The sequence below is a fragment of the Phytophthora infestans genome, genomic scaffold (assembly GCF_000142945.1).
Source record: "Phytophthora infestans T30-4 supercont1.1 genomic scaffold, whole genome shotgun sequence".
In the NCBI taxonomy this organism is placed as follows: Eukaryota; Oomycota; class Peronosporomycetes; order Peronosporales; family Peronosporaceae; genus Phytophthora; species Phytophthora infestans.
This window is the reverse complement of record NW_003303758.1, coordinates 945,056-969,439: the sequence shown is the minus strand read 5'-3', so window position 1 is coordinate 969,439 and position 24,384 is coordinate 945,056. Positions and strand designations below refer to the sequence as shown.

Sequence of the window (24,384 nt, the reverse complement as noted above, 5' to 3'; positions counted from 1 at the left end):
GGTATCCCGATACCTTCTCGACCAGCCAGCAAGAAATGGAGGAAACTCATACTAGCAACGGCAGGGATGGCACTTTGTGTCGGCAGTGCCTTTGCCATGTATCAAGGATATGGCAACTACGCGGAGAGCGCTCGGATTGCGGCAGAGCGAGCTTCCAGACCGAACGGAATGTTTCTCGAGGCTCAATACGCATCGGATGTGAGACACAATGTGAACCTCCTGAACGCTGGCGAAGAGATCATGCTTCGAGTCCGTGGCAAAGCCAACCTCTGTTTGGATGACGGAGGTGGCTGGACAGTTGCAACGTCCAAGTTCACCAACAAACCGTGCAACCCGAGCAGTCCCAACCAGATCTTCAGGTACAACTCCGGTACCAAGGAGTTCGCCAGTGTGTACAAGACCGGATTGTGTATCGACGATGGCGGTTCCTGGAACGCTGCAGGCCCCAAAGCTCATTTGTGGTACTGCGACCCGAACAACCAGAACCAGTGGTTCGTCATGGATCCGCTTACTATGATGCTGAAGCACCCGGTGAAGAACAACTTGTGCTTTGATGATGGAGGCGGCATCACTGCCGATTCCACCAAGTACGTCATGTGGCACTGCGACAACAACAATCCGAACCAACACTTTGAAGTGGTTTCTCGTGCTGCTATGGCCGAGGAGAAAAGGAAAAAGGTTGGGACCACTATGTACGACCTCATGGTCTCTGGAAAGGAGATCATGCTCCGTGTTCGCGGTAAGAACATGTGCGTCGACGACGGAGGAGCTTGGTTTGCCGCTACGACCAAGTTTGTCGACATGCCGTGCAATCCGAACAGTCCGAACCAAGCGTTCAGGTACAATATCAAGACTGGTGAGCTCGAAAGTGTCTCCAAGCCCGGATTGTGTATCGACGATGGAGGATCGTGGAACGCTGCCGGTACTAAAGCTCATTTATGGTACTGCGATATCAACAACCAGAACCAATGGTTCGACATGGACGAATCCACGTTGATGCTTAAGAACCCGCTTAAGGACAATCTATGTCTTGACGACGGAGGAGGCCAGACGGCGGGTGCTACGAGGTATGTTATGTGGTACTGCGATAACAACAATCCGAACCAGCACTTCGAGGTCGTGTTACGAGAAGCTTTAATCGAGGAGAAGAAGAAGACTGGACCTACTCCATACGACGTTCTCTTATCTGGAGAGGAGCTCATGTTCCGAGTCAAGGGCAAGAAGAATCTATGTATTGATGATGGCGGTGGCTGGGGTGCTGCGGTAACCAAGTTTGTGGACATGCCGTGCAATCCGGACAGTCCGAACCAAGTGTTCAAGTACGACGTCCGGACTCTTGAGTTCCAGAATGTTAACAAACCAGGTCTGTGTATCGACGACGGAGGTTCCTGGGATGCTGGTGGCACGACAGCGCATTTGTGGTACTGCGACGCGAACAACCAGAACCAGTGGCTCGTACTGGATGAGTCTACGCTTATGCTGCGTAACCCCATGAAAGATTATCTCTGCTTTGACGACGGGGGCGGCAGAGGTCCTGCTGCCACGAAATTCATCATGGGGCATTGTGATGTCAACAGTCCTAATCAGCATTTTGAAATCTTACCCCGTTCAGTTATGATCGAGGAGAAGAGGAAGAAAGTCGAGATGACCGCATACGACATCCTTGCGTCTGGACAAGACGTGATGCTTCGAATCCGTGGGAAGAACAACTTGTGTGTTGACGACGGTGGAGGCTGGGGTGCTGCACACACCAAGTTCGTTGACCAGCCGTGTGACCCTGATAGTGCGAATCAAGTGTTCAGGTACGACATGAAGACCCGCGAATTCGAAAATGTCAACAAGCCAGGCTTTTGTATTGACGACGGAGGTTCATGGGACGCCGCAGGAAGCACGGCGCATTTATGGTACTGCGATCCAAACAACCAGAACCAGTGGTTTATACTGGATGATGAGACTTTGATGCTACACAACCCCATGAAGTCCAACTTGTGCTTCGACGATGGCGGCGGTACGACGGCAGGAGCTACCAGATTCATCATGTCGTGGTGCAATAACGACAGTCCGAACCAGCACTTTGAGGTCGTTCCTCGAGCTACGATGGCTGAAGAGATCAGGAAGAAGAGGATTGCAGCTGGCATGGATGATGAGCTAGACCTCCTTAACTCGGGACAGAAGGTCATGCTCCGTGTCCGCGGTAAGGACAACTTATGCGTAGATGATGGTGGCGGTCGCTGGAACGGCGCGACAAAGTTCAATGATCAACCATGTGACCCCAGCAGTCTACACCAGGTCTTCACTTACGACGCCAAGACACGCCAATTCAGAAGTGTGAGCAAACCTGGTTTCTGTATTGACGACGGTGGAGCTTGGAATGCTGCCGGCTCGGAAGCTCATCTATGGGATTGTGACCAAAACAACCAGAATCAATGGTTCATATACGACGAAGACACTATGATGCTGCGTAATCCGGTAAAGGGCAACCTGTGCTTTGATGATGGAGGAGCCACAAAACCCGGGGAGACCAAGTACATTCTGTATTTCTGTGATGATAACAATCCTAATCAGCACTTCGAGATCCTGTCACATGCCAAAATGGCCGAACAGAGGAAGCAAAGGTTGGTCGCCGCTGGACTCGACGACGAAATGGATCTTCTCGAGTCTGCCCAGCCGATCATGCTGCGTGTTCGGGATAAGGACAACAACCTGTGTGTTGACGACGGAGGTGGCCGATGGAACGGCGCCACGAAGTTCGTCAACCAGAAATGCAATCCGAAGAGTCCCAACCAGGTGTTCACCTACGATAGCTTCACTCGTCAGTTCCGCAGTGCCAACAAACCGGGTTTGTGCATGGACGACGGTGGCGGTTGGAACCCTGCGGAAACCCAAGCGCACTTGTGGGATTGTGATCCGAATAACCAGAATCAGTGGTTTGTGTGGGATGATAACTCCATGACGCTGCGCAATCCTGCCAAGAGAAACTTGTGCTTCGATGACGGTGGCGGTATGACTGCTGGCGCATCGAGATACATTTTGTGGACATGCGATAATAACAGTCCCAACCAGCATTTGGAGGTTGTATCACTTGACCGAATGATGGCGGAGAGGAAGAAAGAGCAGATCGCTGCTGGAACGTCGGCAGTCGACATCCTCGCCACGGGACAGGAGATCATGCTGCGAGTTCGTGGGAAGGCCAATCTATGTGTGGACGACGGTGGCGGTCACTCGAACGGCGAGACCAAATTCGTTGACCAGGCTTGCAACCCGAATAGTCCGAATCAGATCTTCACCTACAACGCTATGACGCACCAGTTTAAGAGCGTCTACAAGCCTGGTATGTGTATGGATGACGGCGGTGCCTGGCATGCAGCCGGATCTCAAGCTCAGCTTTGGGAATGTGATCCGAATAACCAAAATCAATGGTTTATCATGGATGAAGACACGCTGATGCTTCACAACCCGGTGAAGGAGAACTTGTGCTTCGACGACGGCGGTGGTATGGCACCGGGCCAGACTCGATTCGTCATGTGGTTCTGTAGTGATGACAATCCGAACCAACACTTTGAGGTTATACCTCGTGCTGCAATGATCGCGGAGAAGAGGAAGAAGCTGATCGATGCCGGACTTGATGACGACGTCGATCTGCTCTACTCTGGCAAGAACCTTATGCTTCGTATTCGTGGCAAGGACAATCTTTGTGTTGACGATGGTGGAGGCCACTCCAGTCGAGAGACCAAGTTTATCAACCAACCATGCGATCCGAGAAGTCCGAACCAGATCTTCACGTACGATTCCTCAACGCACCAATTTAAGAGCGTTAACAAACCCGGTTTGTGTATGGACGACGGCGGTGGTTGGATGGCAGCTCAAACCACAGCTCAGCTGTGGGATTGCGACCGGAATAACCAAAACCAGTGGTTCATTCTGGATGACGACAACATGATGCTCCGAAACCCTGTCAAGGACAACTTATGCTTTGACGACGGAGGCGGTAGAACGCCAGCGGAGACCAAATTCTGGCTGTGGACGTGCGACGTTAACAACCCGAACCAACACTTTGAAGTTATCTCTCCTGCCTCGATTCAAATTCCAGGCGTTACGAACCCTGACCGGATTGGTACCAAGTATCTGGATCTACTCAAATCTGGTCAACAAGTGTTGATTCGTTCGCACGGGAAGGACAACTTGTGTCTGGACGATGGCGGAGGCTGGTCAAGCGGCGAGACCAAGTTCGTTTACCGACCGTGCGATCCACATAGCATGAACCAACTCTTCTCCTATGACATCTACACTCGCGAGTTCCGAAGCGTCAGTAAGCCCGGAATGTGTCTTGATGATGGTGGTGGTTGGTCTGCCGCCGAGACTTCGGCTCACCTCTGGAAGTGTGACGCAGGTAACGAGAACCAATGGTTCACGTTCGACCCTGATGCTCTGATGCTGCATCGTCCAGCAAAGCCCGACTTGTGCTTCGACGACGGAGCCGGTCAGGCGAACTTCTTCCTCTGGTACTGCAACATTGACAATCCGAACCAGCAATTTGAGATCGTGTCTCGTGGAGCGATGCTAGGTATTGGGCCTATGGACCCTCCACCGTTTCAAATCGAGCAAGGGCCGTGGAACTTTGATGGCGACGAATACATTCTGCCACCTGGACCAATTCAAATCGACCAGCCTGAATCACTTAACCCGGATCATGTCACTCCTGGAGAGATGACAGGCTCGAATACTTGGGAACAGACTCCTGCTGGAGACTTTAGTCCAGCTAATGGTGTTGATACGGGTACCAATCCGAACGAGAACGAGTTGTTACCGGATCAAGAGGACGCCAACGTGTCACCTCCCGATGTCCCCGTGGTTCCGAAGGCAGACATGCCGCTTGCTACGTACGGAGACGGCGACTGGAACCTGCTAGCACCGTCTAACAACACGATCGATCTTGTCAACTTGGACAACTCGTCTGCCATCTCTGCGTCGGAGATCTTCATGTACTTGCAGACCCTAAAGGACCGTGCTGACATGCAGCACCAAGTCACGATGTATCGCTACAAACGCACATACCAATGCGCGAGTGCAGGTCTGCAGACCCTGGCGAAGGACGCAGTGACGGAAGACGAGTATCATGTCTTGGTGCAGTGGATGTACGACCATTGCGCTGCGGGAGCGACCGACGTGATCGCTGATGCGAACCCGTCACCTCCACTCACCGACGACGTCCTCAAGTCTGACGACGTGGCTCCTCTGGTCGATGACACGGACGTGAAGCGTCAATTCATGACGAAGCTCGACTTCTACTATGAGATCAAGAATCACTACACTCAGCAGAGCGCCGAGCTCATGGGTCAAGCAGCAGTGGCGAATCTGAGAGCCCAGGAGACGGAAACACTGGAGAAGAAGCTGGTGGACTGCATCGAAGAGGCTGCCGAGCGCTACGGATACAACAAGGACGGCAAAGCGGACGATTCAGCGGATTACTTGAAGAAAGCCATTGCTTGGGTCGATGCCACATGCATGGCGTCGTAATTCGTGGATGTATCGGGACGACTACTGCTAGGTACTCGCCTTTAGTTGTTTGCTTTTTATTTGTCAAAATCCAATGTCAGTCCCTTTCAATCATTCTTCATGGGAAGGGATAGTCTTCATAATCAAAGATGGTACGTCTGCAGTGTTTAGTGAGCTTGGAAGAAGAAGTTCGTGTGGTTTCTATCGACGTGTCATTACAAGAACGTATTGACAAGTTACAAGCTCGTCTTGAAGAGGAGCTGGATGTCCAAGCGACCCCGAACAATGTGATGAAACTCTTCTGCGTGCAGCATCAACGTCTCACGTACCGTCAAGGTCCGACGACCAAGTTCGAAGTTTTCTTTCTCGATGGTGATGATATTTCCGGAGCTGACGCTTGTAGCGCTGCAGTACTCCAAGGTGCTAAGCAGCTTGTACCCTGGGCGTCGGTGTCGTGGTATTTCCAAGACCTGCAGTTCTCGTTCCCTGATGCAATAGACGTCGTAGTAATTTGGGAACATGAGTCGGAGAATCTCGAAGATTTCCCAGCGTAGTAGGCGATAAAATACCTTTAAAGTCTTCTTAAATTTCGTATACAATCCATATCGATGTTAGACGACATCAAACACCCCATTCATTATTCCTTCAGCTACACCGAGTCTCCAGTAGGGAAGAGCGGATTATACTGTTGACCAGGGTATTGGTAGTAGTTGTACGCTTGCTGTTGTTGACTGTGGTTACTTGCGTAAGGCGCAGGTGGCGCAGACGACGTCGAGACGTTCCCATACGAAGGGGGTTGTGTAGGTCCTTGGGTGTGTTGGTATTGTGCATACGGATGTTCTTGTTGAGTCTGTAGCCGAGCGTAGTCGTACGAAGGAGGCGCTGACTGTTGCGAACTAGCCGATTGATAGACCTGCGAGGTACTGCCAGCTAGCTGACGAGCTAGTGCTTCATCGCTCGCATTGGGACCAGTTGCAGCATTCCGAATCTGCATGTCGTTCATCATTTTCTGCGCCAACGCAGCGTCTTCCGCCTCACGTTGTCTCATCTCCTCATCTGCAGTCAGATTCATCTCCAACTCGCGCTTTTCGAGCTCGCGCGCAGAGCAATGGTCTGCCACAGTTTGATGAAGCTGGGCGATCCGAACACTCAGCTCAGCATAGAACTTTGCACCTTCTTTTACATGCGACTCCAGTTGTTCAAAGACGTCAACTGCGTCACTTAGATGTTGCAAGAATACTTGACGATCGCGTAGCACATGGTCTGTCTCCTTCTTGGCCTCAAAGCGGGAGTTCGCCTGCACCAAATCATCCAACAGCGTCTGTTCTTCTTCACAAATAGCAGCGATCTTTCCCTCGAAATGATCGCGGAAGAACTGCTTCTCAGTCTCGAGTGCAGCGTCTGTGGACACCCCGTTGGTTTTATTCCCGCTTAGCAACACAGATAGCGCGTTGAACTTGTCGTAAGAGCCTCTGAAGTCACGCAGCACTTGGTCCTTCTCCTCCACAAGTTGACCAAGTCGTAGCAACAGAGATGACACTTGAGCGATCTCTTCCTTGCAGCTGGAGTTATCCTGTAGCAATTCTGGCAGCTCTTTATCCAAACTTAACTTGGACCGCGATAGAGCCTCCAAACTCTCGTGGTTCGCACTCATCTTCTCTCGAACAATGCCATCAGACGTCTTCGCCTCTTTCACTAGACGATAGTAGCGATCAATATCCGCGCGAAAGTTCTGGTTCAAAGTAGAAGACACCGGTCGTGTCCATCGGTTCTCCCCGTAATTCTGTCTGCACACATTGTCTTCAACTTCCTCTTGACTTAAGCGAGACTCGATGGCATGAAGGTTCTTCTCGGCATCGTCCGACATCCTTTGGTTCTCCTGTAGCTGCAGCTGAAGAAACGCCGCCACTGGGTTTTCCTTCGAACCTCCAGCTCCCATAGCAGCCGATGCAGTCGTCACCTTCACGTACTGAATACGTTGCCAGATAGTACGTGGGATACCGTTATCACTAGTCTTTTCAAAAGCTTCAATGGACGCAGGAAGACCCAAAGCGTAGAGCTTCTCCTTCGCTGCGTCGTTCGTCTGGGATACTCTTTTCATTGCTGTCTCCAGAATAGTCTTGATTTCTTGTTTAACACCATCAGCACGTAGTAACAAATCCTTAGGTACGAATTGCTCGAATAAATCCACACCTCCCAGCTCTTGCTGCAGCTCATCGCTTGTAAAGGCCAATGGCTTGACCATCGCAGCCTTCCCCACTGCTGGCAACTCGGAAAACTTGGGTACATTCTCCAGATACACACTGGCATTGTCTTTCCTCGCTGCGTCGAGATGTTCACGCACCACACGCTGCAAGGCTTGAGCAGACTGTAGGAGTGACGTTGGCAGCTTGTTCTGCGTCGCTACCTTGCACGCTTCCGTGCACTCTGCGTCTGCTGCAGCCAGCCGCGTGATCTCTTCTCCGTATCCTTCTCCTCGGTCCAGTGCAGCAGCTTTGGACGCTGTTCCCTGCCAATACTGCGTAGCTGCACGCATACAGTGGACCTGGAACTGTAGATGTACACTCCACGATCTATCAATAGCTCCAGCTAGAGCTGAAGAGCGACAGAATTCTAAAGCGGAGACATAATAGTCCAGCGCTTGATGGACCAATTTGGCCTTAATTGCGTCCTTCATTTGGTCCTTGATAGCTTTCTCGTAGAAACAAGCTTGAGCTTGAGCCAGCATTAAGTATGTCAGCAGTCCCAGCCCTTCGGCGCTCATGTCGGGCGTCCTGGCACCTAGTGTTCGCTCCACAAGCTTATCTTTGACCTCTTGGAAGGCCCCCGCGGCCCTCATGAAGTGACGACAGGCTGTCTTAAGCCCCTCGGCCGTATTACGGTCCGTTTGGACGCCCAGTTGGCTCTCCAGCGCGCCCACGTTAAACATGACGGCCGCCTTCTCGAAAGACACGCCCGTCTGCGTACTCTTCTTGCGCGGACAGAACGAGTCGTTCCATGTGAACTGCAACTGTAGTGCGGTGCGTCCAGCGGATTCGCCGTCACATGGGAAACGCTGTGCCATTTTCTCCAGCTGCGCGTAATAGCGCAGCAATACGTGACGCGAGATGGCCGACGGCGTGCGCACTAGATCTACATCCTTCTTAAGCTGTCCAAATTGGTCCAGTGCCGCCTGGTGCGTCTCTGTCTGCTGCGCGTCTCCATCGGACGCATACTCGCGGCGTAGGAACTCGCCCAGAGAGCTGCGTATCGAGGCCGCGGACGTGTCACTCAGCTTGAAGCCGATGCCCAGCATTTGCCACTTTTTTGGTTGATTCTTGAATGAAGTATCAAATATTTTTTTTGCAGTAAATTACTCAGCGATTCTTGAAGAATGTATGTATGATGCGGGTACACCTTACACGGACCCTTTAGTGAAACTGCTAAAGTAGGTGCTGGTTTAATTCTTAAAATTTCCCCGAAACAACACCAAAACAACATTTTTATTGACCAATCCGAATTGAATATGAAAAAGAAAATTAGCGAATCAGAGCTCGACCCTTTCAGTCGTAGAGAATTGTCAGGGAGACGTTTAAAACGGCAACTGTGTTCAAGAGAGCAGCATTGACATGAACAAAAAATGACGAGCCGCGCACAAAGTGCTATCGAATCAGACAAAATATCATCGGAATGGCCAATCAAATGGACAAAATCATCTTGACACACATCACAGCAACAAATTAAGAGGGATAGCATTTTTCACAATTCTAGGATCGGACCTCCACTTTAAGGACGCAAATACAGTAGAAGATTAGCTGTAAGCGAGGTGATTGGCCCAAAGACGCTCACAAATAAACACACAAGAACAAAACGACAAGCAGGCCCCATAAGAATGGCACCACGCGGTGCCAACGAGCGCAGGCGCGGACTTCGCGTTTCTTCAACTGACCTTCGTTTTTTTGTCCTTTTTTGGGTTAATTAAGGAAAATAATAATTACTGCAATTATTGCTCTAACGGAGACAACGAAAATTTGAATTGGTTATCATTTTAAGGACACATTTTATTGGGGCTAAACTCAAGCCAAGTCTATAGCAGATTTGCGCTTTTGTTCAATCAAAGGCGGTATGAGCATGTTGGTGGCGACGGTAACGGTCGCGGCAAAAACGTTTAGCGAGTAAAGACTGACTTGTGATAGGAAAACATGCAGTGGCAGGCGTTTTTACTGGAAAATACCACTGCAGTGCAGTAGTTCATTCTCATACAATAGTTTGTCGAAATAGTGATCAAAGCTGCTGTTAAGTATTGCAATATTTTACGCTTTGCAATATAATGTTTGACACAGAAATGCAATATTGCATCGAAGTAACCCGAAGGGTGTCAGAATCTTGCGGTAGAGGAAGTTGGCTTCCGAGAGCATACAAACTCTCAGTGAACGGCAGTTCACAGGTCCCCTTTTACCGAAAGGAAGCGTAATGACCAATTTAGGTTAGAATGTAAACTGAGTATATTTATAGGTAGATAAAGCTTGGGATAGATACAAACTAGAAGTCACCTATAGAAAAGCAATGTCATCAGCCAATGGTTGGCTTTGGACGACCTTTACCTCGTACCAAATATCCCGAAGTATGACGTGTCATACTTCATGTAACTAGGGGTACACTTAGGGCTACGTACCCCGTTAATTCCCCCACTTAGGTTCAGTTTACCGACCAATCAGAATGAAGAAGTGTTCGTCACAAACTTTCATTCTCAAAGTCGAAAAACATCGACTTGGCCGCGCGAGCGCGGCGGAGGCTCACTTCACAGTTAGAGCCTCGAGCAGCAGTTTGTGCGCTCCTCTTCTTGGTCTGCACTTCGACCGTTTGTCATGCCTCGTGGCACTGCGAAGAGCGGTGCAAAGACACGCTCCAAGGCTGCTGCCGGAAAGGCGCAAGCCAAGAGCACTAAGCCTCACGCACTTCAAGAGGCTACTCAGGTGGCCTCTGAGGCGATCGGCTCATCGGGTGACGCATCTGTGGGCAAGCGAACAAGCAAGCGCCGCAGCCTGTCGCCCTCGGTCTCTCCAGACAATCGTTCGAACCCTCGGTTCGCTGAACGTGAGGTCGACTCTGGCAGTGAGGACGAAACCGAGTCCGAGAGCACGCACGATGCTCCTGTGAGCTCTGCGGGAGGGCACAGCCCAGTGCCCAGCGAGCACAAGGATGACAGCGTGCAGTCGCTCGCGAGTGACCAAGGTGATCACAGACCCAGGACGCCTGTGCGCTCTGAGAGCCCGGCCGTCAAGGCTAAGGGCACTCCCAAAGCTGGTGGCTATGAGGAAGAGAAACCTCACAAACATCTCTCGCTTGTCGAGGGTCTTGCGCGTGCTAAGGCCACTAAAGCCGAAGGCGCCAAGCCCTCTAAGAAGCGACGGATTCTAAGTCTTCACTCCGGGAGGAGAAGGAGACTCGGTACTTCCATCGGGGCCTCATCGATTTCTCGGATGAAGAGGACGTGAAGGGGGAGGAAAAGGAAAAGGGTGCTATTCCTGAGCCCCGGGAGATCACGAATGACCTCGACCAGCAGCAAGAGGAATTCCAAGCTGTCCAGCGTGCGCGTGGGGGCTCGGTGGTGGCACCCGTCAGCCAGAAAGCTGCCATCAGCTCAAGAGGGTATTGGCCTCCCGAGGAGAGCTCTGGGGCTGACCTCTTCCCGGAGCTTCTCGTTGCTCCTCGTGGCCTAGTTGGCGGCCACACCTCTAGGGATGTTTACGAGCGTACTCTTGTTCAGAAAGAAAAGTTGTTTGTTGACAATTTGGAGGCGGCTCGGTGTGTACTTCTCGCGCCAAACCGCATCCCTCTCAAGGACTTTACGACTTGTCGCAAGAAGCCCGAGAACCGGGGTGGTCTCTATCCTCTTTGGGATTACCCCTGGGCTCTGCCCGAGAGCTGTCCCACCTGGCGTTCTTGTGAGGACATGTTCTGGGCTTGGGTGGAGTTTCTTAAGTGCTCCCTCGGAGTTACGGGAACTCCATGACGATCAGCTGCTGTCCCGCATCCTGGACCAGCGTGATCCTTGTGTGAGGTTTGCCCACTTGATCAGCAAGCGCATGCTGCCAAGGGACATCCTGAAGCGCGCGGCTTCTAGCGCTCACGATGCGCGCGGGTACGGAATGTATTCATCGTCCGTACCCCGTTCTGGCAAGAAGCCCCGGACTACTTATGAAGCTGCCGCCGCTTCTGTTCCCAGATTGCGACAGCCTTCGGGCAGTCAATCATGAGCCGTTCAATCGGCTCTCACGAGTTCTCGGAGTGGGCATAACCCCTCCACCTCACGAGGAGCTGTCGCTTACCGCGACGCCGTTGCTCCTGGAGGAACCGCTCCACGTGGAAGTGGACCTCTCCATTCCGGTCAAGCAGGGGCGGAGGTGCTCTCGTACGAGTACGAGTACTCAGCGCCTCCCGAGAGCCACTCTCGTCCGAGTGCTCCGACTGCGGGTCCGACACAGGACCCTGAGGTTGACCGCCTCCGTCAACGTGTCCTCGTGCTTGAGATTGCACTTGGCCTTGGGACTGGCGGTAATGCTGCCGCCTAGGCCGGGAATCAGGGCGAGCTCGCTCGTCTTGCGGGCCGCCTGGACCTGGTGGAGCGATAGGTCGCGAGCCTGCACCTGCGGGTGGATCGCCGGGCCTCTTTGTCCGATCTGGACGAGGCCTTTCGCATGATCCGACGGATCGAGGCTTTGTTGCCACATCCGGAGCCGCCTGCGGCACACTCCCAGACGTACGCGTGTGGTGCCACCCGGCGTACTCAGCGTACTCAGCGTATGGCGCCGGGGTCCGTTCGTATGGAGCCCCTCCGGCGTACGGTCTTGACCGCAGCCTTGCCGTCCCGACCGAGACTTGGGTGCCTGCTCCGACGCCCTCGTCGACGACTGTGACCGGCCCTCGCTTCGAGGAGCTGGGTCAAGGGGGATCTGCGAGTCAGCAACCCCCTGCGGGTCAAAGTACCGCTTTAAGACGTCCGACATAGAACGTCGGGTGCGTCGTCATTGACTTTGGAAAAGGTCGATGGTGTACGACGCACCATGTCTGGCCAGGACTGCAAAAGGTCCGATGAAGCGGTGCTTCAGTTTGTTGCTGCCGACAGAGCTAACAGTGTCTAGAGGTAGGTTCCTCGTGTCTAGCAACACTAAGTCACCAACCTCAAATATACTTAAGTTTCCTCTTCCTTGTTTGTCTGAGTACTCCTTTTGTTTATCTTGGGCCGCTGCCATGGCATCGCGGACCCGCTGACAATGTTCAGCTTGGTATCCATAAAGGATTCCACCTGTTTCCGCAGCGAGACTGACCTCACATCCGAGCCTGGGAGGAAAGGGCTTTCCGAGCCTCTCCCCTACTTAGAATAGAGGAGTCAGTGTCTCCTCGAAGAGTGAGAGGCACTCTGGGGTGGCGGAAGCCGTTCAAGTAGAACGGCGTGAACCCCGTGGACGCGTGCACCGCGTTGTTGAGCGCAAAAATAACAACCGGAAGCTGCGTCGACCACGTACGTGGTGCTGCCGCGCACACACTGCGCAGAGCGTCCTCGAGCACTCGATTGACGCGCTCTGTCTGGCCGTCTGTCTGTGGATGGTCCGCAGTGGACATCTGCAGACGAGTTCCCATTAAAGGAAACAGCGTTTTCCAAAACGCAGCCGTGAACCGCGGGTCTCGGTCCGAGACAATCGTCTCCGGGAGACCGTGAAAGCGGAACTCGCCATCGACGAACAACCTTGCGGTTTGTTCGCCCGTAACAGTGACGGGAACTGGAGCAAGATGTACCATCTTGCTCAGCCAACACACGAACACCAAAATTCCGGTGTTGCCGTGTCCGTCGGCGGGAATCCCAAAGATGAAGTCAAGACTCATCGACTTCCAACAATCAGCCGGTACGGGCAGGCTCTGTAGTGGAGCCGAAGAGTGCCCTGCGGGTTTGACCCGCTGACATGTTTCGCATGTCTTGACGTATCGGGCGACCCACTTGTACATGTGGGTCCACCAGAAGGACTGAGAGACCGACAGAAAGGTCTTCTCGCGGCCCAAGTGGCCGCTGGAGGGCGCGTCATGCGCCTCCGCGAGGAGGTCGAACTTCAGATCCTCGTCGTTGGGTACGACCACCCGTGGAGGATCAGTGGGCTCCACCCGATAATAGAGGAGGCCCTCCTTCAACTCATATCGGTGGAGCCGTGAGCGCTGTCGCGACGAGAGCCAGTCGGACTTCGCGCTCGTTCCGGCCTTAAGGAACTTGACGATAGGCGCGACAGCCTCATCGTCCCGATACGCCATGCGTATCCGATCATATAGATCCGTTGTCACCCGCGTGATGTGGGCCAACTCATAGTCGGGACTCCGAGAGAGGGCGTCCGCAAGCACGTTGAGCTTGCCCGGCTTGTATTCGACGCGGAAGTTGTATTACGCGAAGAAGGACAGCCACCTCGCCATCCTTTGGGAGAGGTGAGGCGAGTTAGTCGCCGTCCTCAAGGACGCGTGGTCTGTGTAGATCACAAAGGGCCTAGAGCCCAGAAGGTGAACACGGAACTTCACAAGGGCATATTTCATTGCCAGGAGCTCCTTGTCATGGACAGGGTAGTTACGTTCGGCGGCTTTGAGCTGCCGGGACTGGAACGAGATGACTCGTTCCTGTCCAGCCGTGTCGTCCTGCAGCAATGCACACCCGATGGCGTAATCGGAGGCATCGCAGACGACGCTAAACGGCTTCGTCTCGTCCGGCAGAGCCAGGACAGGGGCCTCTTGGAGACTGGCCTTGATGCTGTCAAACGCATTCTGGTGCTCTTGTTCCCAGCGCCAGTCGACGTCCTTCTGAAGGAGGCTCGACAAGGGCTTAGCGAAGCCCGCGTACCCAGCGCTGTACTTGTGAAGGTAGTTGGCCAAGCCCAACCACTTTCGAAGATCCTTCTGGGATCGAAGCGTCGGCCATGCTGCTATGGCCTTGACCTTGTCTGGGTCAGCCCGAACGCCCACGTTGCTGACGAAGCAACCGAGAACTTTAATCTCTGGTGACGCGAAAACGCACTTGTCGATGTTGGCGTAGAGCTTGTTCGCTCGCATCACGTCCAACACTCGACGGAGGTGTCCTAGATGCACCTCCATGGCCGTCTTGCCTCCCTCAGCACGGCTATGGACGAATATGTCGTCGAAGTACGTCTGTACGAAGGTACGTAAAGGGCGGAACAATTGCGTCACCAGGCGATTGAACGTCGCCGGGGCGTTAGACAAGCCCTGCGGCATGACGAGCCACTCCCAAAGCATGCCGCTTGGAGTGCTTACCGCGGTGAGCGGGATGTCACTCTCTCGCATCAGGATTTGGTAGTATCCGTCTACCAAATCCAGCGCACTGTACAGTACGCTCCCGGCCATGTTGTTCAACAACACATCCTTTCGTGGGATCGGTGTTTGGGCCGGCACCGTTGCGTTGTTCAGCTTGTTATAAGCGTGAACCAGACGCCACTTTCCGTTCGGCTTCCGAACGCAAAAAGTCGGCGTCGAGTGCGGGGATTTCGATTCCCGCACCATGCCTGCCTTCGCTTTCGCGGCGAAGAAGGCATCAATGACCTCGCACTGTTCGCGCGGGAGAGGACATTGCCTCGTGACACAATACTTTGTGCCGGGCACGAGATCAATCTCGTGCCGTACGCCTCGATCCGGTGGGAGCTGGGTCGGTGGGTGTTTGTTCACCACGTCCGCATACTCCGTCACCAAAGGATACACCGGATCCTTGGAGTTCTTGAGGATCTCAGAACCCAAGCGCGCCTGACGCTGCTTGTTCATGTCTTCCAGGACGTTCTCGTCCAAGACAGAGGAGGAGTTCAGCTCCTCATGAGTACCATCTCAGCAATCTCTCCAGCCTTGAGGTTGGCCAGGAAAGACTCAGCCGTCATTTCCTCGAGGTTCAGTATCTCCGCAACCTCTGGCAACGGTTCCAAGTGGACACCAGATGCCTTGACGGGTAAACCTGTCTCGCCATCGAAGGTGGGATAACACTCTTCCACCGGCCTTGTCGGAGGAGCCCGGGCCCTGGACTCCGAGTCGCTTGAAGCGACGTCGATCGGAACGAAGTTCGGATCCGACTTGAGGCGGCGGCGGTGTCTTTGCCGACGGCGTCTGTGACGGGGAGCTTTGCTGCCCACGTCTAGGGATGTCGTCGCTACGACATCCGAGGCACTCGTGGCCTCGTGTGATACTGTTGTACCCACACAGGAAGCGTGTTCAACGCCTTCCTCTTCAGTTAGGGTCTGGGCGACCGCGTGTGGCACTGTGTTACCCACACAAGAAGCGTGTTCAACGCCTTCCTCTTCAGTTAAGGTCTGGGCGACCGCGTGTGGCACTGTGTTACCCACACAGGAAGCGTATCCGACGTCTTTTTCTTCAGTTAAGGTCTGGGCGACCGTGAGTGGAACTCTGTTACCCACTCTGAACACGCTGTTCTCAGTGTTCATGACAGCTGCAGCTGTCTGCGGAACTAAGTTACCCGCCTGTGGATCTAAGTTACCCACTTGGCCAGCGCCTCCTTTGGGCGCTGCCACCATCAAAACAGCCTCAGAGTCGTCATATACGTCGACGACTCTCAAGCATCTGCCGGATGCTTTAATACCCCGGCAATCCTTGCGGCTGACCCGGGTCCTGACAAAGGTGGGAACATGACTCACCAATGCTCTGTCGGACTGCGCAGGGCGGCTGGTACCGATTGCCTTGCCTCGCCAGTTGATCCAGGGCTCGTGCTTCTCAAGCCAGGGCATACCCAGGATCATACCATATATGGATCCATGTCAAGAACAGTGAACTGGCTGTCAAAGTCTTCAAACTTGAAGGCCAGATCCACTGGGACGTTAGGGACAGTGACGGCCTTCCCGTCGGCCAGTCGCACTGACACCGTCCCGTTGCCCTTGCTTTCTCTCAAAGCATCGGACAACTTGTTGCTATTACGAGTAGCCGTCTGGCGCGTGCAAAATTCTTCGACGCCCCAGAACCGATCAAGATTCTAAAGGGATGATCGTGTCCCCTTACACATCCGTGTACTACGAGCAACCCACCGCTGCTCTTCGCCGATTCGATAGTGCGAAGACTCTCAGGGGCTAAGTCCCCGTGGTACGCGCCACCCGCGCACCCATCACGAAGACTTAGTTCTTCCCCAGTAGGGCGCCCCGCCCCTACTGGTTCCCTGCGTTCCCCTGTCCCCGGGATCCTGGCTTCTGCCAGCGACCCTTGAGGACGGGCTTGGGGAAGGACCGTCTGCGGAGTCTTTCCGCGGGACAGTCGCGCTTGAAGTGGTCCGTCGTTTTGCAGCCGAAGTAGCGGATGTCACGCTGTTCGGCGGACCCGAGCTCCATGGGAACTGGTCCGTTAGGGCTTGTTCGACCGGGAGCCGACAAGGAGCTCCCAGGCCACGCTGAGGCCGGCGTACGCGCCTGGCGATGGCTGTACTCTTTCTAAAGAGACAATTGAATCGCCTCTTCCAGAATGCTTGACTGCACCCGGAACAGCTGAGTGCGCGATGGGCCCACGGGAAGGCCGTCCATGAACACTGTCATCTTGATGTGTTCGTTAAGTGGGTTTCCCACTAAGGGCGCCGTGAGCTCCCGTATTTCTTGGACGTACTCATGCAGCTGACGCCTTCCTTGCTTGCACGAGAGGAAGCGCGAGCGCTGGCGGTACTCGTAGTTCGCCGGGAGGAACGCGGCTCGGAGCTGTTCGCACAGCTGAGCCCAGGATGTGAAATATCCAGGGGATGTTGCTTCCCGAGTGTACACCCAACTCTTAGCACGACCGCTAAGGTTGGAGAGTGCAAAAGCAACACGCAGTTGCTCGGTCGAGATCAGAGCCGCGTCCATCGCGAGCTCTACTTCTCGGACCCAGAAGTTAAGGTTCTCGCCTTCCTTCCCTTCATACGGCTTTACCTTCAGCCGTATTGGCTTCGGGTGAGGCGGATTTGCTTCCGCCGCCGGAGCCTGCAGGCTCTCCCGCACATGCGCGATGAGGCCCTGCTCGTACGCGTCGAATGCATTGACGCGCTCGAGCTGCTCAGCCGGTGTTGACACCACCAGGCTCTGCAGGGCCTCCATCCCGAAGATGCCTGCCATCTTCCGAACCGACTCGAACTGAGAGTCGTTCAAATGGGAGAAGTCGTTCCTATCCGTGGCAACGAACTTCGGAGGTTCAGGTAGTCTACCCGCGATGGCGTGGATTGACTACAAGTGCTACCAAGTGTGACGGGGTCACACAGCACCTTGCGCAAGAGGAAGTTATCTTCCGAGAGTATACAAACTCTCAGTGAACGGCAGTTCACAGGTCCCCTCTTTTATTAAAGAGAGCGAAGTGACCCAAATAAGGTAGATTGTAAACTGAGTATATTTATAGGTAGATTAAGTTTGGGTTTAATACAAACTCTTAGTTACCTATAGAAATGCAATGTCATTTAACCAATGGTTGGCTTTGAACGACCTTGGTACCTTGTACCAACTATATCGGAGTATGACGTGTCATACTCCTGAAGTGTGAAGTGTCACACTTCATGTAACCAGGGTACACTTAGGGCTACGTACTCCGTTACACTACCCGCGGTGGCGTCGATCGACTACGAGTGCTACCAAGTATGACGGGATCACACAGCACCTTGCGCTAGAGGAAGTTGGCTTCCGAGAATACAAAGTCTCAGTGAACGGCAGCTAACAGGTATCCATTTACCGAAAGGGAGCGTAATGACCAATTTAGGGTAGAATGTTTTTCCTATAGATAGATAAAGCTTGGGTTAAATACAAACTATAAGTCACCTATACAAAGCAATGTCATCAGCCAATGGTTGGTCTTGGACGACCTTGGTACCTTGTACCAAAACGATGAAGTCGACGTCGACATGTAGCGCAACTCAGCGATGGTCGCTTCCGAGTGGAGCAACTCAACCGATGTTCCGACGAAGCGTAATCATTTGTGGGGCACCGGATTTTTTGCCTGTTGGATTCGAAATCGAAGTCCGTTTTGCCGCTTGGTACCGTAACCATGGATGGTTTGTCGACACCTCAATCGCTCGGCTCGAAGGCTTCGCGTCAAGGCATCCTGTGAGAGCAGCCTACGGAAGATGAAGTATTTCCAACCGGGCGATATTGAGCAGCGTCCAGCATACCGAGCGAGTGTCGAATAGCGCTTTTCGTTCGAACTTAGGACACGGTATCACATGTGCCCAGAGAAGAGGAGTCAAGCGCGATAGACAAACAATCTCAATGGGCTTGCTTCAGATTACTCCACTTCCCCCGTCGAAGCGTTCGCCACAATCGCTCTGCTCGGCAGCACGGCCAGCTGGTTACGAGGCTCATCGCGGTTTGTGCGAAATCCACACTGTGAACATGCTTGCTGGAAGCCTTGCGCATCGAGTGTTCATCCGTGTACGCACGGGTGTCTCCATAATGGAGTTACATACTCCATTGGAGTCCATTGGACAGCGCATTTTGGTGGGTAAAGCGGCCATCTCACAAGCTGCAGCAATTCGTGCGGTGCTTCACGCGGTGCAGTGCCAGATGCTGCCTCGAGCCGAAGGATGAATGACAGTCGTTCAGCTTGCAGAGAAAGTCCAAGCTTACGCTCCTCCTTCGACATGTCGCGCTTGGAAAAACACGAAAAACGTCATCATGCCTTTTGGGTTTTGAGGACCAAGGGCTCAGTCCGATGATGACCTCTTTCATAGAGGCACCGAAAGCTGTGAGCCTTCATGAATCATGACATGATGGTACATGTATGCTTATGTACTATGGAAACAAGGGCGTTAACACCAAGCGTTGTGACAGGGTCGACCCTTCAATTTGGGCTCAAACTTGGCGTGGAACAATCTGGACCACTAGCGACGTAATCGAGGCCGAAAGAAATGAATCGTCCGTGTTAAAAGACGGTGCAACCAACGGATCGTCTTTTTTGAATATTCCACATTTGGAAGAAAATGGCACCTAGAAAATGGTCGACAATAATCTCGATCGTGGCGTGGTATAAGTGTTTGTGGACCATTGCCCTCCATAGTACCATTGAAGTCCTCGTAGTAGCGGAGTACCTCATCAACGTCTAAAATCTAGGCTAATCAAACTCAGAGATCTACTTACAACCCACAGTTGTTTCGATACATGTAGCAGCTTGGCATTTTTTGGGTAAATAGTCTACATGGATACGCTTGTAAAAAAGCTTTCTGGTAAGCAAGCTTATGACAAACAAAATGACTGTCCAGCGCTCCGGTATACAGACAACCGGTACGGTTGACACAGTCTTGATGCTCCCTCGTACATTTAGTACACTTTCGGATACTAGTATAATGATCGTGTTTTCCGAAGACCCACATTTTGACTTTAGACGCAAAACCTGTATGGTCAGCTCTCGCGAAAGCGCTGTGCTGTACTGTACCGGTATCCGTTTTTTTTATTTTGCAAAACTGCCACAAAATGCAAAAATGCCGGTGGGACAACGGGCAACTCCGCCAGTCGACTGTGGTGCCGCCAACCTGATGAGTGAGGCCTGCTTCCAAACGTTCATACTTCGAAGTGCAAGGATTGCTACAAATGCAGGCTACGGGAACAAGAGCTAAAGCCTTGTTCCACTGGGCTTTCAGTCGACAAAGCCTACATTAGAGTGCAGCTAAATAAATGACTGGGGCTTCCAGCCCAGCGAGCTGGTCAAAATTGAATCGCTCTCAGCGGTCACTCCACACCATGTGGCGTAGGGCGAGCCGTCATACACGAGCTCTCACGGTACTGTACGGTACATGTACTCTGGACCCCACTCTTTTTAAGTCCAGCTCGTAATCGTAGTGGTGTCGCAATGGCTTGTCATTCGAACCAATACAAACTGCAAGACATTGGAGACGGTAATTGGTTCGAAGTGGCGCAATCATTGCTTTTTTGTTTTCGCGAAGCTGGAGGCACATCGATTACGGCCGGAGGGTGTGCCTTACGATCACTGTTCATTTCAGAATTTGCCTTCAGAGAGCGAAGTGGCTTACTGGCGACCGTTAAAGCAACAATGACCACCTCCCAGGCCTCCTACGCCGGACCCATGACCGGTTCACAACCCTTCCTGGCTCCTGCGTTTGTAGCCCCTCGCAGCCAGCAGTCGCTGTCGGACTACCCACCGCTTGCGCTTTTTGCAGCGGCCGAGCAGGCCCAGCAGCAGGAGCTTCAGCAACAGCAAGCGGTTATGGCTATGACCCAATCACGAGTGCGGTCGGCATTCCAGCAGCAACCCATCGCGTCCCCACTCAACCTCAGCATCAACCCGAAGCTGCCATCGCTCGAAGGCCTACTGAAGCAGATGCAGACTACCTCGCCCACTGCGTCTTCCGCATCTTCGCCGCAGCAACCACGCCTCAGTCCAATGTCGACGCCTATGCCCTCGTTTAGGCCCATGATCAGCCCCAACATGGCCAAGCGCGCGCTGCCACAGGCACCACTCCCCGGTGTGGCTGCCTTTGCCCCTCAGCAGATTAGTTTATCCATGGGTCCAAGTTTCCCCGGCAAGAAGCGCTCGTGGGCTGACGCTACCCCGGCGCAGCAGATGATGTACCCAACTAAGCCCCGATCGTCGCCCAGCAGCAGCCACACCACACACCGCAGCCGAGCTTCCAAGTATTGCAAGATTGAGGGCTGCGAACGTGTCTCGCAGCGTAACAATTTATGCCACAGTCATGGCGGTAAGCGTCTCTGCAAAGAGGAGGGCTGTTCGTCTAAGGACCGCGGCAACGGCTTTTGCATCAAACATGGTGGCGGTAAGATCTGCTCCATGGGTGGCTGTGAGAAGAAGGCTCGTAGGAAAGGTCTGTGCACGCAGCACTTCCGCATTGCAGATGAGCACAACGCGGAGACCGTAATGGCATCTCCGTACATGGCTGGGCACAGTGCGTTCCGGTCTGTCTAAACGGAGGCGCGTGTGTCCTCCTTATCGTTAGTCAAGTAGGTCTAAGTATTAAGTTTCTCGTGTGAGATAGGTGAGGTGCTGGTAATCCCCGATCATTTACAGAGGTTTACCTGTTTCAGTGTTGTTTTCAGTTTCTTGCAAATGTAGTCAATACATGTACAGCGCAGTGCCGAGTCGGCACAAGGTCCTGGAGTGGACTGCGGTAGCAACATGCTCAACGACGCGGGCGGATTGTAATGCTCGCCACTCACTTCATTTATTGCGTCACTGGCTGCTCGGTAGCTACAGGCTATCCGTCCGGTAGGCTGGCGACAAAATTCAGCCTCTTCTAGCTAGATGTAGCCCATAACTAGCCGAGTGCTCCGACAAATGAGTGCGACAAGTGCCTGCAATTATGGATACAGAACCATTGCACCGAGCACTAGTAGCATGCCTGTCCGTGATCATGCACGGCCAGTGGTGACCTGTGAGGCACATAATCGAGCAAAGTTGCGCAAGACTACGTAATCAAAATGGCATTTAAGTGCAACTTATTATTTCCTTGCAAAACTATTCGTAGAAAAGTGAAAGCTCTTGATTAAAGCCAATAGAATACCTCTATTTGAATGAATTGCATTTTTAGTGGGCCCTCGGAAGTTGACGAAAAGATCACGCGGACACGTTTTTCTCTGTCGGCGGATAGTCAATCATGTAAGCAAAAATTTTCATACTGTAGCTCTGTCGCTTCCTACTTAGCTAGCAGAAGTGCACGTAGTGAGTTTCATGTTTATAATTAAATTGCCTTGCCTGCCACAGTGTGGCAGCCACACTATATGTACAAGCACTGTACAGTACAGTAGTTGCGTTTCCGAAGGTCGGAGAAAGATTTCCTAATATCAAAGCACGTTGAACCTCGATTTGCATTGCCCCGGCGTCCAATCAGCGGTTTTAGCCGATTTACAGCCAATCTATTCCAGTAAAAACAAATTGTAGGGTGAGCATGGCGCATAATCTGTTCCACAAAATATAGTATTTTCGATAAAACGCTGTATTTTATTCTAAATAGCCAGAATTATCCTAACTTTAAGTGATTTGTGCTGCTTGGAGGTCATCTGTTGATGCAAACAGTGGTGAGCCCGCTATGCTTGGGGGCGTCCAGTTTTGCAAATGCTCTCGCAGCTTAAACGCAGATTCACCCTGGGACGACGTTGTCAGACCGAAGAAGAAGACCACTCGAGGATCACCATGAGCCTTTCCAACAGCAACAGTACCAGCTCCTTGCCCCCTGTGGACGAGCACCACGGCTGTGAGTACCTGGATACGGCGCTGACGATCTTTGTAATCGGCGCGTCGGGCGATCTGGCCAAGAAGAAGACGTATCCGTCGCTCTTTGCGCTCTACACCATGGGCTACCTGCCTGAACACGCGGTCATCGTGGGCTACGCTCGCAGCGCCAAGAATGATGCCGACTTCCGCGCGCAAATTGCGCCCTGGATCAAGCCTAAGACACCCGAGGCCGAGGCTCGCAAGGAGGCCTTCCTCAACAAGTGCATCTACCGCAGCGGCAAATACGACTCAACTGAAGATGTGGGCAAGGTAAGCAAGGAGATGGAGGCATTGGAAGAAGCCCATGGATCGCCTGTGGCCAACCGCCTCTTCTACTTCGCCATCCCGCCCACAGTCTTCGTGCCCATCGGCACGAGCATCAAGAAGGCGGCACTGACCACGCGTGGTTGGAACCGTCTCATCGTCGAGAAGCCATTTGGCCACGATCTCGACTCGTTCGACAAGTTGTCTCAGGACATGGGCGCGCTGTACAGCGAAGACGAGATCTACCGTATCGATCACTACTTGGGCAAGGAAATGGTGCAGAACTTGCTCGTGTTGCGCTTCGGCAATGCAATCTTCGAGCCCATTTGGAACCGCAACTACGTGTCCAGTGTGACCATCACTTTCAAGGAAGACATCGGCACTCAGGGCCGCGGTGGCTACTTCGACTCGTTCGGTATCATCCGTGACGTCATGCAGAACCACCTGCTTCAGGTGCTGTCACTTGTGGCCATGGAGCCACCAATCCAAGCTGCTGGTGACAACTACTCCAACTATATCCGTGATGAGAAGGTCAAGGTGCTTAACTGCATTGAGCCTATCAAGATCGAGAACACCGTCCTGGGCCAGTATGAAGGCAGCAAGGAGCTCAACGAGCCGGGCTACCTCGAGGACCCGACGGTGCCCAAGGGATCAGTGACCCCCACCTTCGCCACAGCTGTTATGTATGTCAACAACCCGCGTTGGTCTGGTGTTCCGTTCATCATGAAGGCTGGTAAGGCCTTGAACGAACGCAAGGGTGAGATCCGTGTGCAATTCCGCCCGCCTCCTGGAGCGCAGCACTTGTTCCCAGGTGTCAAGATCCCAGTACAAGAGTTGGTGCTGCGTCTACAGCCGGAGGAAGCCGTCTACTTGAAGATGAACGTCAAGAGTCCTGGTCTGCAGACCCAGGCGATCTCAAGCGAGCTGGACTTGTCGTACGCCGAGCGTTACGAGGGTGCAGAGGTGCCGGACGCCTACACTCGCTTGATCCTGGACGTGCTGCGTGGTAAGCAGGCCGCATTCGTGCGTGATGACGAGCTCCGTGCTGCATGGAAGATCTTCACGCCATTGCTGAACGAGATTGAGACGCAGAAGGTGAAGCCGCTGCAGTATACGTTCGGCTCGCGTGGCCCCAAGGAGAGCGACGAGCTGGTGAACAGAGCTGGCTTCCAGTACCACCAGGGCGAATACCAGTGGCAGCCGCGTGTGCGCACTACCAGTGCACTATAGGTTGTCTCTTTGGTTGAGCACAAAGATGCCCGGAAGTCTGGCATAAATATGATGGTTGAGCCAGCTAGTCTTCAATAAGGGAAATATTAGTTGAAATCGCTCCATAAACCAAAACACGTTTTAATAATGTCATGCCTTGTAACTACCATGAAGTCATGCCACAAGATATGGCTACCTGCTAAAATGCTA

General features: G+C 53.0%; 4 protein-coding genes across 4 annotated transcripts; 3 read left to right on the top strand and 1 right to left on the bottom strand.

The window, feature by feature from the left end:
- Window positions 1–168: 168 nt before the first annotated feature.
- On the top strand, window positions 169–5,517 carry PITG_00149 (uncharacterized protein; the record flags this gene model as incomplete). Its single annotated transcript, XM_002908730.1, has 2 exons — window positions 169–4,564; window positions 4,817–5,517. 2 exons carry the CDS (start codon window positions 169–171, stop codon window positions 5,515–5,517), a joined length of 5,097 nt encoding a protein of 1,698 aa, XP_002908776.1.
- A 628-nt stretch (window positions 5,518–6,145) lies between these two features.
- PITG_00148 (programmed cell death 6-interacting protein, putative) lies at window positions 6,146–8,805 on the bottom strand (the record flags this gene model as incomplete). The annotated part of the gene is made up of 1 exon (XM_002908729.1): window positions 6,146–8,805. One exon carries the CDS (start codon window positions 8,789–8,791, stop codon window positions 6,146–6,148), a length of 2,646 nt encoding a protein of 881 aa, XP_002908775.1.
- Window positions 8,806–20,505: 11,700 nt separating this feature from the next.
- Window positions 20,506–21,396, top strand: PITG_00147 (uncharacterized protein; the record flags this gene model as incomplete). The annotated part of the gene is made up of 2 exons (XM_002908728.1): window positions 20,506–20,676; window positions 20,719–21,396. 2 exons carry the CDS (start codon window positions 20,506–20,508, stop codon window positions 21,394–21,396), a joined length of 849 nt encoding a protein of 282 aa, XP_002908774.1.
- Window positions 21,397–22,542: 1,146 nt separating this feature from the next.
- On the top strand, window positions 22,543–24,277 carry PITG_00146 (glucose-6-phosphate 1-dehydrogenase; the record flags this gene model as incomplete). Its single annotated transcript, XM_002908727.1, has 1 exon — window positions 22,543–24,277. One exon carries the CDS (start codon window positions 22,543–22,545, stop codon window positions 24,193–24,195), a length of 1,653 nt encoding a protein of 550 aa, XP_002908773.1.
- Between the last annotated feature and the right edge of the window lie 107 nt (window positions 24,278–24,384).